This window comes from Saimiri boliviensis, chromosome 1, assembly GCF_048565385.1.
Source record: "Saimiri boliviensis isolate mSaiBol1 chromosome 1, mSaiBol1.pri, whole genome shotgun sequence".
NCBI lineage: Eukaryota > Metazoa > Chordata > Mammalia > Primates > Cebidae > Saimiri > Saimiri boliviensis.
In genome coordinates this window covers 31,614,157-31,631,515 of record NC_133449.1, presented here as the reverse complement: position 1 = coordinate 31,631,515, position 17,359 = coordinate 31,614,157, and the positions used below count along the sequence as shown (strand labels likewise).

Here is a 17,359-nt window from a genome sequence, read left to right as displayed (position 1 = left end):
AAGGGAAGAATTGATATAGGAGACCTGTAATAGTTATGGGAGCAGAATACTTGAGAAAGAAAAAAATAATGGAATCCAGTATAGAAATACTGTTTGGTTCTTGATAGGAACAAGGATAATTTGTTGAAATAGGAGGGAAAGCAGAGTAAGTGGAAGATGAAGTAGTTCTCTTCTGGATTTAGGGTGACCAACATCCAGGTTTGCTTGTGATTTAGCAGTTTCTCAGAATGCAGGACTTCCAGTGCTAAAACTGGGAAAGTCTTGGGCCAACTTCTGATCGTTTTTCCTTGACAAAATGAACAGCATTAATTATCTTCTGGGAGAGATAAGGGAGTGAAGGAAGTATTCAGGCTTAAGGTGAAAAGAGAAGCTATGAGTGATAGGAGAACAGATTGACTATGTGAATGTGATAGGATTTTTGAGCCTTTCAGGGGTCTGCTGAAATTATTATTATTATTATTATTATTATTATTATTATTATTATTATTTTGAGACGGAGTTTCGCTCGTTTCCCAGGCTGGAGTGCAATGGCGCTATCTCGGCTCACCGCAACCTCCGCCTCCTGGGTTCAGGCAGTTCTCCTGTTTCCGCCTCCTGAGTAGCTGGGATTACAGGCACGTGCCACCATGCCCAGCTAATTTTTTGTATTTTAGTAGAGATGGGGTTTCACCATGTTGATCAGGATGGTCTCGATCTCTTGACCTCGTGATCCACCCGCCTCGGCCTCCCAAAGTGCTGGGATTACAGGCTTGAGCCACTGCGCCCGGCCCTTATTATTTTTAATTTTTTGTCAATGAATGAGAGTTCTCTATGTTGCCCAGTCTGGTCTCGAACGTATAGCCTTGCCTCCTCAAGCACCAGGACAGCTGGCCTGAGCCACCGTGGCTTACTATGGTTATTATTTTAAAGTTTATACGGTTGTATTTCTCTTTAGTCTCATTCAGCTGTTCAGGTAAAAGTACTGCGTTAAGTGGAAAGTTGGTTTTAAACTATGTTGGTGGGAGAGAGGAGCAGAGAAGTGAGGCTGCAGGTAAGGGAATGATTGTGGTGGATTTTTTTTTGAGTTTCAGACTAGAGACTCAAAGAGAGATAAAGGATAGTGAAAAAATTTGTAGGGTCTGTTGGAGTTAACGGATTTCTGGTAGTGAATTGGAAAGATATGTAAGTATATTGAGTAAAGAAGCTGAGATGCTTGAAATTGAGATTTTTAAGGTAGTGTAGTTACCGGTTGTTAATTTTATCATGAGACTAGGGGCTGGGGTGGGATGGCAGAAAAGGTGATTGGGTATGGAAGTGATTACCGTCGTGGATGTCATTTCAGTGACTAATCTGTAGAGCAGATTTTGGTGCTCTATAACATAATTATTTCTTCTTCATATACTGAGAATCTTTCGTTTTCTGTTTTACTTTGTTTAAATATTGCCTCAACTTGTAAATCACATTGTGTTGTTCTGAAATGAAGACAGTTGTAAATAAGTAAATGGATAAAAGCAAACTTTGTTTAATCAGAATTTGGCCTGATTGTGTAGTTGGTAAAGTTAAACATTAGCATCCCAACCGATGATCCTATTGCTCATTAAGCTAGTTTAGTCCCATGTAAGTTCAATGAAGGCTTTATGCCATGTGTGGTTATCTGTAGTGCACTGCTTTCCTGACTCTAATTTTGTCTTTGTCTTTTTATAGGACCGCAGCTGAATGCACAGCTAGAAGGTTGGCTTTCACAAGTACAGTCTACAAAAAGACCTGCTAGAGCCATTATCGCACCGTAAGTTTTTTAATTTTTTAATCTTGTTTGTTTGTTTTTAAGGAGTTTCCCTCTGTTGCCCAGGCTGAAGTGCATTGGTGTGATCTCAGCTCACTCCAACCTCTGCCTCCCAGGTTCAAGCTACTCTTCTGCCTCAGCCACCCCAGAAGCTGGGACTGCAGGCGTGTGCCACCACGCCCGGCCAATTTTTGTATTTTTAATAGAGACGGGGTTTCACCATGTTGGCCAGGCTGTTTTCATACTGCTGACCTCAAGTGATCTACCCGCCTCAACCTCCCAAAGTACTGGGATTACAGGTGTGAGCCACCGCACCTGGTCTGCACTGTAAGTTTTAAGAGTCTACTTAAAATCTTTTGTATGTTTATTATTAGTAAATGAGTATCTACAGATTGAACTAAAAATTAAAAACTAAAGTCTATATGGAGCTGAAGAAATTGTATTCAGTAATTTCCACAATTCCTGTGGGTTTTCACTGTGACTTAAGTATAAAAGAATTGGCTACTTTAGCTGGGTGCGGTGACTCACGCCTGTATTTCCAGCACTTTGGGAGGCCAAGGTGGGAGGATTGCTTGAACCCAGGAGTTTGAGACCAGCCTGAGCAACATGGCAAGACTCCATCTCTACTAAAAATACAAAAATTAGCTGAGCCCACGTGGTGATGCACTTATAGTCCCAGCTAAGCTACTGGGGGAGGGTGGGGGTGTGGGCTGAGGTGGGGGGGGGAATGGCTTAAGCCTGGGAGGTAGAGGTTGTGGTGAGCCAGATTGTGCCATTGCACTCCAGCCTGGGTGACAGAATAAGACCCCACCTCAAAAAAACAAACAAACAAACAAAAAGAATTGGCTACTTTATCAGATGCAGTAATTTCAAAATTTATTTTTGGTAATAAAACTGACTTTTAAAGAAAAGGGTTATTTACATTAGGTAGACTTGCCGATATCAGTAGTCATTGCTATAAATGAATAAGTTCTATTTTAAATATTAAAGAGATCTAATTTAATCCAGATATTTTAAATTTATAATGAAAAAGATATATTAAGCATAGTATGCTACAACATGGAATAGCAGCTTAATTTTTGAGTAGATTTTTAAAAAAAATTTTAGAGAGTTTAATTTTAGAGATTTTAGAGAGTTTGCTTTTTAGAACTGCAAGCTAGCACATACCTAGTTAATGATGTGTGTCTATGTATGATATGAATTCAGTTAATTTTGATTTGGTTTCCAGTGCCAACCTTCACAACATATTGTTCGAAACACATGGTATCATGTTTTTTCTGAGATGAAGGAAGGTTCAGTCTGTGCCATTTATCTCATAGCATGCTGTTTGCGACTACGATTATGTTAATAGTAGCCCTGATCAATAGTAAATAGTGATGACAGTGTATAATAATCTCTTATTAATATCAGAATTAAATGAGTGAATAGTAAATACACATAAAAAGCCTAGATTAGAAGTGTTCTATTAATGATAGGCATTTTATATACCAAGTATTTTGTTAAATGCCTTTTTTGTATATCTAACTTGATCTCATTTAATGGGTACAGGAGCCTGACTTCCACTTAGAAGCTGTGTGACATGCAACTTACTTTATCTGTTGCGATTTTAGCTCTTCACTGATAAAGGTGGAATAATAATAGTACCTCCTTCATGCTTTGTAACAAAAGATTAAATGACTGAATCTTTATAAAACTTTTAGCAAACAACTTACTACTATTTAGTCATTTATGTACCAGGCTAAAGGCCAGGTGCTCTTTGTGCTGCTTTTTGAGTAAATCAGAATTGCTCCTCTGTGGTACTAGCATTTTGGTACTAGGGAAGAGAGGCAGTAAACAAATAATTATTTTCTGTGTCAAGCGCTGATGGGTGCTAAGAAGAAAAATAAAGCAGATAGAGGATTGAGAGTGACAGTATAAGTAGGGAGTTACTGTTTTATATAGGATTAGTAAGAAAAGGACTCACTGGTAAGGTAGCATTTGAGTCTGAATGATGTGGGAGAGCAAGCTGTGCAGATACCTGGGGGAAGAGGGTTTCAGGCTGAGGAACAGCAAGCACAAAGGCTCTGGGGCAGGAGTAGGCTTAGTGTGTTTGAGGAAAGGCAAGTAGGCCAGTGCAGCTGGAGCAGCAGTACAAGGGGAAGAGTGGTAGATGAGATAGGCGGCAGAGGGCTAGATCATGAAGAGACTTTGTAGTCATAAAGAGTTTTGTTTTTTGCCGGGCGCGTTGGCTCAAGCCTGTAATCCCAGCACTTTGGGAGGCCGAGGCGGGTGGATCATGAGGTCAAGAGATCGAGACCATCCTGGTAAACATGGTGAAACGCCGTCTCTGCTAAAAATACACGCATGGTGGCACGTGCCTGTAATCCCAGCTACTCAGGAGGCTGAGGCAGGAGAATTGCCTGAACCCAGGAGGCGGACGTTGCGGTGAGCCGAGATCGCGCCTTTGCACTCCAGCCTGGGTAACAAGAGCAAAATCTCCGTCTAAAAAAGAAAAAAAAGATTTTGGTTTTTATTCTGAGTGACAGGGCAAGTCATGACAAGTTCTAAGCAGTAGAGTGACATAATCTGATTTAAGATTGAAAAGAATTACACTTGCTGCTGTATGGATATTATATGGTATGGGAACAGGAAGTCCAGTTTAGAATTATTTCTCATCTCTTTAGAAAAGAGATGAGATAGTGGCTTGAATTGGGGGCTTGAGGTGGAGGTGATGAGAAGTATTATAGTCTGGACATGTTTTAAAGGTTGAACCAACAAGCTAGGGAAAAGAAGAGTCAAGAATGACACTTGGCTAGGGGCAGTGGCTCACACCTGTAATCCCAGCACTTTGGGAGGTCTAAGCAGGAGGATTGCTTGAAGCCAGGAGTTTGAGGACAGCCTGGGCAACAAAGCAAGACTCCATCTCTACAAAAATTAGCTGGGTGTGGTGGCACATGTACCTGTAGTCCTGCCTGCTTGGTAGATTGAGGCAGAAGGATCCCTTGAGCCTAGGAGTTTGAGGCTGCAGTGAGCTATGGTCTGATTGCTCCACTGTACCCCTGCTTGGGCAACAGTGAGATACCCTGACTTTAAAAATATTTTATAAAGACATGGTTTTAAAATATCATGTCTTAATGATTTTTAAGTTTTGTCCTGTGAAACTAGAAGGATAGAATTACTTTTATACTGATAAGGGGAAGACGAGTGGAAGTGTGGAGTCGATTTTGAGGTGTTTATATAGAATCTAGGTTTTTGGTTTTGATCTTGTTAAAGTTGAGGTGCTTATTAGATGTTCAAACGGAGATTACTAATGGGCAGCTGGCTAAATGAATCTGGAGTACAAAGAAGTGGCACCAGACTTAAGTTGGAAAGAAGGGCTATATTAGTATATACAATCACAGAGGTTGCCTAGGAATAAAATAAAGATAGACAGGAGAAGAGTTTCAAGGACTAAGCCCTTGGACAAGCCAACTTTTTGGAGGCCAGAATGAAGATGAACATTTGCAAAGGAGATACTGAAGGCAGAAGAAGTGAGGAAGGAGGAAGACCAAGGGTGAGTGAGGCCAAAGGATGAAAAATGTGTCAGGGAGGAGAAAGTGATCAGCTGTATCAAATGCTGCCAGGAAGGACTGAGAATTGATAATTGGATTTGGCAATGTGGAAATCACTGGTGACCTTAAGAAGAGAAGTTTCTGTGGGTGGTGGAAATGAAAGTGTTATTGGAGGGAGTATGTTCAGGAAAGCATGAGAGGTGAGGGCAATGAAGACATCAGTATAGATAGTTTTTGGAGGAATTTCGCTGTAAAACAGAGAAATAGGACAATACCTCTATGGTAAGGAGGATTTTAATTTCATTTGAGAGATTTTAAAGTGTTTGTATATGAAGAGAGTCAGTAGGGAAAGAAAAATTGATGCAGAGATAAGAGGGGGCATTTACCTAAGTGAGATCCTTGATTAGGTAAGAAACAATGGATTAATAATCATTTCTTTATAGTAACTCATGAGAGACATTTTATTTTCATTTCTTATGGTATGCTATTTTTCCAGTTAAAACTTGTTCTAAATTTGGGAGCTGAGTTGAATCAACATATAATTAAGTTGAGGCTAGTATTCATAAAAAAGTAGCCAGACTTGTTTCCTTCTTGTAATTAATTTTAAATTGGAATCATTGGGAGTGACCTGGTAAATGAAATGTTTCAGCCTAAATTACAAATCTGTTGATTTCCAAGTTACTGTAGATTTTAAAATGGAAATAGTTTTGGCTTTGGTGTGTTTCTGTTATATACTGACTTTGTATATAACATATAATAAATGTTGTAATAAACATACATAAACATATACAAACAAATATAAATGTATAATAAACATATGTAAATGTGCATTGACAGGCAATTTCTATTTTGTTAACATAGGAAGATTTTAAGTATAGCCAAGTTTTATCTTACATGGTTTCCAGAAGTAATTATTTTCCTTTCCAAGGTTGCCTTTTTTTTTTTTTTTGAGGTAGAAAACAACAAATATTTCATTGTTACTGGGTGCAGTCGCTCATGCTTGTAATCCCAGCACTTTGGGAGCCTGAGGTGGGCAGATCACTGAGCTCAGAAGTTCAAGATTAGCCTGGGCAACATGGTGAAACCCCCTCTACAAAAAATACAAAAATTAGCTGGGTGTGGTGGCATCTGCAGCCCCAGCTACTCCAGCAGTTGAGATGGGAAGATCACGCCATTGCACTCCAGCCTGGGTGATGGGAGTGAGACCCTGTCTCAAAAAAATATAAAATTATTGTTCTAGGGCATGAAAGAGTCTTTATGTTATATAGTAATTAGAAAAATCATGTTAATCAAAAACTTACTTTAAGGTTTATAAATGTTAGCTCTCTGGGACTTGCTTTTCTTAGATTTTTTTTTTTTACCTTTATAGGTATAAATTGTATCATGGAAACCTTAAATAAACTCAGAACCTGGATATAGTTGTAACTAATCAGGCTGAGTGAAAATGGCAAATTTTTGAAAGTGCATAAACATATTGTTCATTTTTATGTTGAAACAGATTAAATAGGATATATATCATTAAAGAATAAATATTGACCTGTCAACTGTTGTTCTATCTTAATGAATTATAATCTATATGACATAAGGCAGGCACATTTGGAGGATTGAAAAGAAATTAATTTGATTAAAATGTACTATGGTTGAATTTAGAACTACCTTATCTTGATGTGTAGGAGACAGTGTGTGTTCCAGGGATATATTGAAATGATCTCATGAGCTAAAAGTCTGAAAAGCCTTTCTACATGACTTCCAGATACCTTGGTAACAGTCTTCTTGCTTGTCTTGCACTATGCAGAAATATGTCAGCAACCCCTAGAATGAAGCTGTGCAGATACGTATTACCTAAGAAACTTAACAAATATAAAACATAATCAAAGAATTGGTTGTTAACATGATGAATTTTTTTAAATTACAAAACAGGTACTTTGAATATTGAAGGCCTCCCCCTTATACATTAAAAAAAAAAAAAAACTCGATACTAGTTAACCTAGTAGGAGTTTGACTTGATATTAATTAACGTAGTAGTAGTAGTATGGGAGAAAGAACATTTTCACTGTTCGTTGTGTACCCTTCTTTATTGTTTGACTTTTTTACTATGTGCATTATTACTTTTAATATAAAAACTAGTTTGAAAAATGTAAAAGCTCAAAAGCTTTTATAGAGAAGACCATTTTGTATATAGTGAAGCATACCTGTACAGCGCTCTACCACTGTATATCGTGAGACAATGAATCTTTTGAGATTATATTTTGTGTCCCACTCAGTCTTTTAAAAGCTCTTAAAGAACTTTAAGAATTATGTAAAATATTGTATTTTGTATTCTATTTTGTGAAAATACTGTATTTGCCTTCATGATATGTTAGGTTGGGAATCAGAGTGACTTGGAAAAGCTAGTGGGGATGGCTTTTTGCATTAAGGACTTTAAGAGCCTTGTAAAAATAAGATATTTTGAATAATAATGATGTAACTTGGATTTTTTTGGGCATAATTATTTACTGACTTTTTTTTTTTTTGAGACAGAATCTCACTTTGTCACCAGGGCTGGAATACAGTGGCACAATCTTGGCTCACTGCAACTGCAACCTCTGCCTCCCGGGTTCAAGCGATTCTCCTGCCTTAGCCTCCCAAGTAACTGGGATTTCAGGCATAAGCCATCACACCTGGGTCCTACTGATTTTTATTTTTTTAAATCAAAACAGGAATCTTGAGGGCCATTGAGCAATGCCTACAAAATAAAAGAATAAAAGACTAAGTACAGCAAAATGAAATTGAGAAAGGCAATGTGGAAGCTGCTGCTTTTGCAAATTATTTAGGGCCAGTTGTCAATCAAATTGATCCCATCTGTTCAGAGGAGTTTTCTAATTTAGTTTCTAGCTTTTTTGATCTTACGCTAGCTTAAGTAGATTTTGTGACTTATTGTTGGAGATCTCTCCATTTCCTCTGGTTCAGTTTATTTCATCTACTTCAACCTTTTTATTTTGCATTTTGCTACTGTTAAGTAGAACTAGGAGTATTGAACCTGACTTTGTTGAATCCTCGCTAAGTATTTCTTTATTATGACTCTTGGCATTGACAATTTATACTATTCACTTGTGACCTTGAAGGTCTCAGAATGAACAAGTGAAAATCCATGTCCTGTAGTAATTGGTCATTTTTCTGAGGTAAGAATTTGAATTATACCCAAACAGCAAGGTTGCTGTGTGGGAAACTGTCACTTAACCAGTAAATGTTCATGAGCAATGAATGGCCTTTGCATCCTCACTTGATTGCAGCTCCACAGGGAAAACAGAAATTCTAGTCTCAGGAACTGGACTTCCTGATGTAAAGGGTCTACTGTGTAGAAGCAAAGGGAGAAGCAAAAGCACTCCCTGTTAAAAGAAGGATCAATTTTTAGTGGCAAGGTTCCACTAATGAAAATAATAAAATATTGTAGGTTTTAAGTATAATTTTGCATTTGCCTTCATGATATATTAGATTGGGAACCAAAGTGTCTTGGAAAAGCTAGTGGAGATGGCTTTTTTGCATTAAGGACTTTAAGAGATTTTAAAAGACTGAGTGGGACACACTTTTACAGTACATGTTAGAATATCTTAAATTTTCATTGTTCTGGCTGTTAGGACAGAAGAAAAAACTTTAGCCATTTTTTAGTGAAGCCTCCTTTATTATGAACCATCTCTTGATAAAACATTGTTTCCATGTACATGTAGAATCATAGATTCTGTTAGCAAGAGAAGGGGTAGGAAAAGAGCATCTGTAGTGAGATTTGATGGTTATTACTCTGATTTTCTTTATTATCATGTTTCTGGGTTAGGATAAAGGAAAGTACACGAAATTATCTTCCTTGATTATTATCTTCTTCCTCCTTTCATGAAGTCCTTTGTGATGGAGTTAAGAAGCATGGTGCACTGAAAGATTTTTTTTTTTCAATACTCTGTAGTATAGTCGAAGTTAAGACCTTTTCAAGTTAAGACTCTCCTTCTCTCCCTGTAACTGTTTTGTCTTTACTTCAAGCAGACTTGGAAGCCTTCAGCTTCTGCATGGACTGAAACCATGAAATCTGAGTTCCATTATTAATCATATATTTACCTTAGCTAATTGTGTTTTCAAAACTTTCATTCTTTCCTGTAGTTTCATAGGGTATATGACTGTGTAAGAATTCTTGTTTTTGACTTGTTGCTTTTCCTATGCCACAGACTCCTTCCTTTCATCCTTCAAACATGTGAAGATCTCTTATGGTGGGTAACAGTATGTATTCTAGAGCCAGGCAGTCCCAGCTTAAGCCCTGACTTGGTCACTGGCTATCTATCTATGTGAACTCGAGCTAGTTTCTTAATCTCTCTGTTTTAGTTTCTTCATCTGTAAAATGAGAATAATAATAATTCCTACCTCATAGAGTTGCTGTGAGGATTAAATAATTTAATACTGTGAAGTGCATAGAAGAGTGCCTGATAACATAGTAAGTAGTCAGTAAATGTTACTACTATTATTATCATTATTCTCATCTCCCATACTCAGTCACTGAGATTTGTCAATTTTTCTTTTTCTTTCTTTTTTTTTTTTTGAGACGGAGTTTCGCTCTTGTTACCCAGGCTGGAGTGCAATGGCGCGATCTCGGCTCACCGCAACCTCTGCCTCCTGGGTTCAGGCAATTCTCCTGCCTCTGCCTCTTGAGTAGCTGGGATTACAGGCACGCGCCACCATGCCCAGCTAATTTTTTGTATTTTTAGTAGAGACGGGGTTTCACCATGTTGACCAGGATGGTCTCGATCTCTTGACCTCGTGATCCACCCGCCTCGGCCTCCCAAAGTGCTGGGATTACAGGCGTAGGCCACCGCTCCCGGCCCAATTTTTCTTTTTTAGACTCTAACATTTGCTTCTCTTTGCCCACCAGCACTAATACAGTTCCAGACCATGACATTGGTACCTCATGCTTGGGCAAGTACTGCCACAATTTCCAAGAGAGGTCCTATTAACACTCTCCTGCCACTAATAGCTAGTTTGTGCCAGTGCTTTTCAGTACTGGACTAATAACAGTTTGATGTTGACACACCCATGCCCAAGAGCCCACAGCATTTTTTAGTATCTTGTTTTATCAAGCCCATATTCCTTTACCTGACTCTGGCTTATCATTACTCTTTTCCTCTACTCAGGCCAGTCTTGAATTTTCTCATCTACATTATGTACTTGGACATTTGCTCATGTTCTTCCTTTAGTCTTTATGCTCTTCCTTAATGTCCTTACCCTTGTACTCCTGCTATTTCTGTCCTAGCCATACTTCAAGAATCCAGTGATTCTTTCTTTTCTTGTCTTTTTTTTTTTTTTTTTTTTTTTTTTTTTAAATAAAGTCTTGCTCAGTCACCCAGGGTGGAGTACAGTGATGGGAAGAATCCAGTGTTTGTAAGAAGCCTTTCTGGATGTGAAGAACTGAGCTTGGTCAGGAACAGGATTGGTAGAAATGGGAGAGACTCAGACTAGAAAGACGGGTTGATTTAGAGATCAGGGTATGGATTGCGGATTAGAGCCTTTAAATTTAAGAATGATAAAGAGGAACTGATGTCTGAAAAGCTGATATAAAGTGAAAGGAGCACTTTAAGATATAAGGATAAGGCATTGAAAGGATGGTATATGAGTGACAACTGAGAGCAAAGTTTGAAGGCAGTGTTGAAAATCTGAAATGTCATTAAGGTTTCAGGTAGACCTGGGCAGATCCAGATGGACCCGGTGGCTTTAAGGTCCACATGGACAGGCAAGATGGCATTCTTCTAAATTGGTAAGAGAATCAGTTAAGATCAAGAACTAGGTGTTAGGAATCTGAAGCAGTGAGCAGTGAGGTCTCAGGAACTCAGAGATTAGAGTCATAACAGAATAGAATAGGTCTCCTGGTTAGGCTCTAGTATTAAGACTAGTGTAGGATGAGATCAAAACTGAGTATACTGAGCTAAAGAATTTCCTTTTGGCTAAGATCAAAACTGGGTTGTGAGAATATTGCTATGTTGAGGCAACTTGATAGGCTCCTTCACCAGAGGTGTAGGGATAGAGTGACTACCATTAATTAAGACCTTCAATGATTTCAGTGAGCTTAGTGTGTATTCCATATTGTTGAGCTCCTGGTTAAGCACCACTACTGTCTTGTATTGCTGTGGTAGAGTGCTGTGAGTCTCATTTTCTCCATTCATACTTGAGCTAGTTCAGATTAGGACCATTTTTAAAAAAGAGCCTTATTGTGATATGATTGGCATACAAGTGTATACATTTAAGCCACACAATTTGATGTTTGACATGTGTATGAGGGTAAAACTATCACAATCAAGAAAATAACATATTCATCACCCTCAAAAGTTTCCTTGTGTTCCCTTATAATTCTTCCTTTCTGTACCTCTTTTTCCCCTCTCTTCCCCTCTCTCTCTCTCTCTCTCTCTCTATATATATATATATATATATATATATATATATATATATATATACACATATATATTAAGAGACGGGATCTCACTCTGTCATCAGGCTGGATTGTGGGTGTGATCATAGCTTACTGTAATATAGAACTCCTTGGCTTAAGCAATCCTTCTGCCTCAGTCTCTTGAGTAGCTGGGACTATAGGCATGTGCCATCATGCTTTGCTATTTAGAATTTTATTTAAATGGAATCAGACAGAATGAACTCTTTTTGTTTGACTTTCTTCCATTCAGCATATTTATTTAATTATTTTGAGTGTCTGTAATTCATTTCTTTTTATTGCTGAAGAGTATTCCATTGTATGGATATATATCTATTTTTTCATATATCTTTTGAGACCAAGAAACAGTCATTCTGTAGGTGACAAGAGAAATGACTGAGTTTGGAGACCAGAGGATGAAAGGGAAGAATAGTATGGAGAGAAAATTAGAATAATCATCTTTGTCTTTATCTTTATTTTTATCTCTAAAGACACAGAAGGTATTTTAATAGTTGCAGGGTATTTGTTTTTGTCTGACTTGACGTCCTGTTGGTTTGTCATTTTTCTGTAATAGTCTGCTAATGCTACTGAAGAGGAGTATTAAAAACTCAATTGTAGGCCAGGTGTAGTGGCTCATGCCTGTAATTCCCGTACTTTGGGAGGCTGAGGGAGGAGGATCACTTGACCCCAGGAGTTCAAGACCAGTCTCAGCAACATAGCTAGACCTCGGGTCTGTTAAAAATTACAAATTAGCCAGATAAGTGGCATGTGCCTATGGTGTCAGCTACTCAGGAGGCTGAGGCAGGAGGATTGCTTGAGCCTGGGAGGTTGAGGCTGCAGTGAGCCATGATTGTACCACTGCATAGCAGCCTGGATGACAAGGTGAGACTCTGTCTACAAAAAAAACCCCAAAAAACCAAAAAACAAAAGAACCACAATAATTGTGTTACATAGCAACTTCAAGTAAACCTTAAACGCCTCTAAATTTGTCTTTCAGACAAAAAAAATGACAAAATATTTTTAAAGTTTCGAATTGGAACACAGTATAGATCTTTTGTTCCCTAATTTCTTCTAGAAGTGGCATCATTAACAACATTGCTGTTTAACGTATGCTCTCAATTCTGTTGTGTTTATCATAGTTACTGTATTTATTTCGAAGTTTTTTCTTTCTAGAATATCTTGATTTTGAATCTGATGATTAAGTGTAAAAATATTTTGTTTTGTAGCCATGCAGGATATACGTACTGTGGGTCTTGTGCTGCCCATGCTTATAAACAAGTGGATCCGTCTATTACGTAAGTAATATGATTTTGCTTTAACTCGGAGAAGCTTGAGAATTCATTGCTTTGTTGTAGAAGTAATTTGCTTTTTATACTTACTGTTATTATGTACTCAATTTCATGAGGGATTTGACTTTTGATGAATTTCACTATACCTTACATAGGTTATAGAAAACTTCAGTACTCTTTTTTTTTTGTGGTTTGAACATTTGGTTTTTACGTTCCCTTTAAAATGTTTAGTTATGAAGGTTAAATATTTTGGTTTTTAATATTTCTTTGAAAACCCAGAGATGAGCATTCTTAAGAAAAATGCAAAGCCCTCTGATCTATTTTTAATCATTTTGTAATTTAAAATTCTTTATTGTGCTTGTTAAAATTGTGGTTACTGAAAGGATAATTTCTCATTGACAGGATAAGGTATTTGAAATATTTTAGAATCTGACAGTGCATTTAATGTGGTGTTTGAGGCATGTTAACTCTTTGTTTTTTTTTTTTGAGACCGAGTTTCGCTCTTGTTACCCAGGCTGGAGTGCAATGGCGCGATCTCGGCTCACCGCAACCTCCGCCTCCTGGGTTCAGGCAATTCTCCTGCCTCAGCCTCCCGAGCAGCTGGGATTACAGGCATGCGCCACCATGCCCAGCTATTTTTTTGTATTTTTAGTAGAGACGGGGTTTCACCATGTTGACCAGGATGGTCTTGATCGCTTGACCTTGTGATCCTCCCGCCTCGGCCTCCCAAAGTGCTGGGATTACAGGCTTGAGCCACCGCGCCCGGCCGAGGCATGTTAACTCTTAATAATTCAATGACAGCTCTGAAATGAGCTTAAAAGAATACTTCCTGGAAACTTGAGACTCCTTTAGTAGTATACAACTCTGTAAGAAACTTGTGAACTTACAAGAGGTTTTGCTGGAAATAGTCACTCAGATTACTTAGTTTGTTGAGCAGCATTTTATATACACAGTTAATTTACTAGATATGAACCTTTATCAGCTTCTACTTTGCCAGATGTACAAGCTATGTGAATAGGTAAAGTGATTGTCTTAGTTCTGTCAAATACTGATTGTTAGGTCTGAATTAGTATAGATGTAGGTTAGTTATTCAAAAGAAATAGCTCATAGCAGCCATGATTTAAAAAAGAAAATCATGGCCGGGTGAGGTGGCTCATGCCTATAATCCCAGCACTTTGGGAGGCTGAGGTGGGTGGATCGCCTGAGGTCAGGAGTTCGGACTAGCTTCGCCAGCATGGTGAAACCCTGTCTCTACTAAAAATATAAAATTACCCGGGCATGGTGGTAGGTGCCTGTAATCCCAGCTACTCGGGAAGCTGAGGCAGGAGAATTGCCTGAACCTGGGAGGTGGAAGTTGTGGTGAGCCAAGATTGCACCACTTTACTTCAGCCTGGGCGAAAGAACAAAACTTTAAAGAAAAAGAAAATCATGCATAGCCAGCCCACTTACCTTTGAGCAATTTGTTCAAAGTTTTAAAACAAAAAAGCTGTCCTTTCAAATGTTTGTGTAGCATTCTCTGTATATTGTTATAATTTATTGAAAAGTTATTTTTAGCAAGTTTTTACTAATGATAAAACAATAATATTTCTAAATTGGTGAGGTTTTGACTAGCCCTGTCTTGTTTAAGATGTTCTGAGGAGTGTTGTTAACAGTTATCCCTTGATACATGTTTGATATATAATCTTAAGTAATTTATTTCATCAATAAGAGCAAATAGAAGTTAAACTGAAACAATTTTTTAATACAGGGCTGATGGCTCACATCTCTCATTCCAGCGTTTTGGGAGGCTGAGGCAGTCATATCACCTGAGGTCAGGAGTTCGAGACCAGCCTGGCCAACATGGTGAAACCCTGTCTCTACTAAAAATACAAAAATTAGCTAGGTGTGGTGGTGGGTGCCTGTAATCCCAGCCACTTGGGAGGCTGAGGCAGGAGAATCGTTTGAACTGAGTGGTAGAGGTTGCAGTGGGCTGAGATTGCGCCATTGCACTCCAGCCTGGGTGACAAGAGCTAGACTCCATCTCAAAAAAAAAAAAAAAGATTTTTTGGCCAGGTGTGGTGGCTCATTCATGCCTGTAATCCTAGCACTTTGGGAGGCTGAAGCAGGCGGATCACTAGGTTAGGAGATTGAACTCATCCTGGCTAACATGGTAAAACCCGTCTCTACTAAAATACAAAAATTAGCTAGGCATGATGGTGTGTGCCTGTAATCCCAGCTACTCAGGAGGCTGAAGCAGGAGAACTGTTTGAACCCAGAAGGCAGTGGTTGCAGTGAGCTGAGATCTCGCCACTGTACTCCAGCATGGCGACAGACTGAGACTCTGTCTCAAACAAGAAAGAAAAAAAGATTTTTTATAAGCTTCTTTCATTTGACCTGGGCCTATGAATCAGCTGTAATAAAAGTTTGCATAACAGCCTTTTCTTTCCAAAGCTTCCTCTGTTTGGCAAAAGTTTTATTGATAAAACTCATGTGCTGGTGGGACACCCCAGAATTAAATTAGGCTTAGGAATTTGTAGAGGGGTATAGAGTTTATGTTCATAGAAGTGGAAAGCTTATGTGTTAAATAGGTTAATGGAAAGTGAGAATGGGAGGCAAAAGGAAAGGGAAAAATGGAAGTGAGCCAAGGACTAAGAAGAGGAAAATAAAGATGAGTAGAAAGAGGCAAATGATGGCTGATGTGATCAAATTATTTAATTTAATTAATTAACTTTTTTGAGAAAGAGTCTGGCTCTGTCGTTCAAGCTGGAGTGCCATGGTGTGATCTTAGCTCACTGCAACCTTTGCCCCCAGGTTCACTCGATTCTCCTGCCTCAGCCTCCCAAGTAGCTGGGACTACAGGTGCATGTCTCCGTACCCAGCTACTCTTTTATATTTTTAGTGGAGGCTGGCTTTTGCCATGTTGGCCAGGCTGGATTTGAACTCCTGACCGCAGGTGATCCACCCAGCTTGATCTCCCACAGTGCTTGGATTATAGGCATGAGCCACACTGTCTCAGCCCAATGAAATTATTTTTTTGTAATTGGTATATAATTGAATTCTGCATGAATAAATTTCAAGGTCTAAGTATAAAATTAATAATCGTCAGTCACAGTTGAATTCTCTTGAAAGAGGTACTTTCTGGGAATTACAGTGTCTTTAGAGTGCTTTGGGAAGGTAGAGAAAGAATATCCTTTTGGCATCTATGAGAAATATAGAGAAAAAAATGAGAGTCCAAGAGAGAAGGTTAAATTCTATACTACCATTTTCTATTCTTACCTTCCACAGTAATCCATTTTCATTCTGTATTTCAGCGAGGATCATGTTTTGAAAATGTAAATGATCATGTTACTTTCCAGAATTTAAAAGTGGGTGGGGGTACAAATAAGATTTTAAAAGGCATTACAAATAACAGGTAAAAATTATTCCAAAATTGATGTTAGAAAGCTAACCAGCAGCTTGTAAAAAGAAATTGGTGGCCGGGCGCGGTGGCTCAAGCCTGTAATCCCAGCACTTTGGGAGGCCGAGGCGGGTGGATCACGAGGTCAAGAGATCGAGACCATCCTGGTCAATATGATGAAACCCCGTCTCTACTAAAAATACAAAAAAATTAGCTGGGCATGGTGGCGCGTGCCTGTAATCCCAGCTACTCAGGAGGCTGAGGCAGGAGAATTGCCTGAACCCGGGAGGCGGAGGTTGCGGTGAGCCGAGATCGCGCCATTGCACTCCAGCCTGGGTAACAAGAGCGAAACTCCGTCTCAAAAAAAAAAAAAAAAAAAAAAAAAAAGAAATTGGTTTAGAATCCCTGCTAACATTGTCGATCAAAGTAAATACTAGTTAGGTAAAGGTATTAAAATATCTGGAGAGGCATTTCAAGCCACAGCTAATTTGGAACATAATATGTCTTAATATTTATGAGACATTGTTGGGAAGAGTACAAAATGTGATAAATTATAATTAGATTAAATTACATGGTTGGGGGGACTCACGTCATAATGTAACCAAAGGAAGCAATGAACAGAATGAGAAAAATATTTGCAAAAAAATGACAAAGGATGAATATAAAAAATAATAAAAATCTTAGTATTTAGGGCTAGTCAAAGCATATTAATTGAAATTACAAAAAATGTAATTAATAAAATAAAAATGGCAACTTTTTTTCTTTTCTTTATATATATATGTATATATTTTATTGCACTTTAGGTTCTGGGATACATGTGCAGAACATACAGGATTGTTGCATAGGTACATACGTGGCAATGTGGTTTGCTGCCTCCATCCCCATCACCTGTATCTGGCATTTCTCTCCATGGTATCCCTCCCCAGCTCCCTCTGCCCTGCTGTCCCTCCCTAGTCCCCCTCAACA

The 17,359-nt window shown here is 38.5% G+C and overlaps 1 protein-coding gene across 3 annotated transcripts in view; it reads left to right on the top strand.

The window, feature by feature from the left end:
- Positions 1-17,359, top strand: part of MEMO1 (mediator of cell motility 1) — a 134,005-nt gene that overhangs the window by 55,664 nt on the left and 60,982 nt on the right. For all 3 annotated transcript variants that reach the window (XM_074395701.1, XM_039477749.2, XM_074395702.1), the window contains 2 exons: positions 1,684-1,765; positions 12,955-13,023. In XM_074395701.1, the coding sequence (XP_074251802.1) occupies positions 1,684-1,765; positions 12,955-13,023 (151 nt within the window). The remainder of the gene's footprint in view (positions 1-1,683; positions 1,766-12,954; positions 13,024-17,359) is intronic.